We start from the raw sequence: 2,017 nt of genomic DNA, 5'->3' as shown, positions 1-2,017 counted from the left end.
CCCGCCACCCCCAGCTGGCTCCCTGCCCCGGGGCAGGACGGCGCAATCGGCCAAGAGGCAGTGAGCAACGCCACTGGCCACTGGTGAGGAAAAGCATCCACTTTATTACAGACCCCAAACACGCCTGTGGCAGTGCCAGGAGGACCAGATTTACATGGGATGTTTCCATTTTTCAGCAAGGGGAAGAGAAGAGGGGAACAAACCCAACCGACCCTACTCACGGCTCTTTGGTGCTAGAAAACACATGGTGGTGCGGCAGAGAGAAGCTGTGGGTGAGAGGGGCACTGGCAGAGATGAGGGGGGCACCTCTGCCATCCACCACCACCACCCCCAATATGCCTGCAAGGAATTTGCAACGACCTAGAGACACACAAACAGCAAATGCATTTCGCTGTTCCCCCAGCCTGCACCTACCCCATGCCGCCAAGCGCTGCAGGAAACCCCCCTGCCTCCCCGTGTCCCCAAAATGGTCAAACATCCTTTCTGCAAAGAGGGAGAGCGGGTCCTGGGGGGAATCAGCGACTGAAATCTCTTGGCTGGAGAGGAAGGAGGTGGGAAAGGTGACCCGTCCCCAGTAACTCAGACCCTGGTGGGAGGTGAGGCAGCCAGATCTCCGCTTCACTCTTCTCCTCTCTCAGCAGCAATGGGCTCCTTGGTCCACTTGTCTGTGACCTCCTGATTCCCCGTGTAGCCCACGTCGGGCAGCAGGCCTGGGGCTCCCTCCCCATCCCCGGTGACCTCCAGGTCCAGCTCCTCGAAGGAGGAGCCGCTGGCTCCCGACTCGCTGTAGCTGTGCTCGCTGCGGTTGTCAGCCTCCTCCCGGCCACGGCTGGCTGGGAAGGGCAGCAGGATGGAGGTGGCCACCGAGGTGTCTCTGCTGTCAGTTGTGGCCTCCATGCTGATGGAGCTCGTCTCACTCATGGTGTCGGCCCCTGGGATGGAGAGAGAAGGGGAGGGAGTGAATGCTGCGGGAAGGAGGCAATAGGGATGGAGTGCCACAGCCTTCGAAGCCACCAGAAACCTCAGAGACGTCAGGCCACAGTGGAGACCAGCTCCTACCTCTTGTCACCTCCTGTACCTTTGAGAAGTGACCAGGTCAAGACAAGCACAAGCTGAACTCAAGCAGTTCCCTGAAATCAGGGCACCCTCAAGCCAGCAGAAACAACCCCCAGCTTCCCAGCCGTGCCCTGACCTTCTGGCCATGCCTGGGTCCCACTGCTGCTCTCTGTGCACACACCAAGGACCCAGCAAGCCCTCCCTTAGGGAGAATGCCCAGCCTGGGAGCTGGGGGACAACTCTGCCCCTGGCACAGCACCAGGAACACGGCAAAGAGCAGGACACTGTGCTGTGAGGCTGATAGGGAGCTGCAGCATTGCTTGGTCTCATCCCAACGGGGTGGTGGTACATGGGCAAGTCCCCAGATGTGCTGTTGTCAGAGGCTGGTACATGTCTGACCTCATGCCAGGGCATCCTAATACTGCCTTCAGCACCGCTTACGTCCCCCTCCCACTCCCTGCATGGCTCCCCTGCAGCCACCAGCTCTGGCAGCTCCAGCAGCAGGGCAGGGGAAGACGGGACTTGAGGTGCCAGAGGATGGAAGGAGTCTTCCCAGCTTGCTCAGCACTTCTCCATGTCACCCACCTGCCAGCCCACACCCCCTTTCATGGCTGAGCCCCCCCGGGGCTGCCCTTGCCTGCCCAGGTGGACCTCTCGGCTCATCGCCCCCTCCCCGGATCCCTGCCTCATTAGCTCTGTCGACAACACAATTAAGGAGTCGACAATGAGACGAGCGTGTCAGATCGAGACCAGCAGCTCGGTGCTGTTGCCAGAGCAACCAGCCGGGAGACAAAACCCTCCTGTAAAACATTAATCATTGTTAATTATGACATCACAGATCCACGTCGCTGATTACGACATCGCAGATCCACGCTGTTAATTACGACAGTGGCAGCAAACACTGGGCAGGCTCCTCCATCACCGCCCTCCCCACTCCCCCCTCTTCCTGCCTGCCTCGCAC

General features: G+C 59.8%; 1 protein-coding gene across 1 annotated transcript in view; it reads right to left on the bottom strand.

The window, feature by feature from the left end:
- Positions 1–84: 84 nt before the first annotated feature.
- Positions 85–2,017, bottom strand: part of LOC104166689 (testis-expressed sequence 264 protein-like) — a gene marked incomplete at its 5' end in the record, with an annotated part of 8,703 nt that continues 6,770 nt past the window's right edge. The window contains one exon of the mRNA XM_009706709.1: positions 85–932. Within this exon, the coding sequence (XP_009705011.1) occupies positions 619–932 (314 nt within the window). The remainder of the gene's footprint in view (positions 933–2,017) is intronic.

This window comes from Cariama cristata, unplaced genomic scaffold, assembly GCF_000690535.1.
Source record: "Cariama cristata isolate BGI_N322 unplaced genomic scaffold, ASM69053v1 scaffold24508, whole genome shotgun sequence".
NCBI classification, from domain to species: domain Eukaryota; kingdom Metazoa; phylum Chordata; class Aves; order Cariamiformes; family Cariamidae; genus Cariama; species Cariama cristata.
Note: the sequence above shows the minus strand (reverse complement) of the source record. Positions and strands in the feature narration are given on the sequence as shown.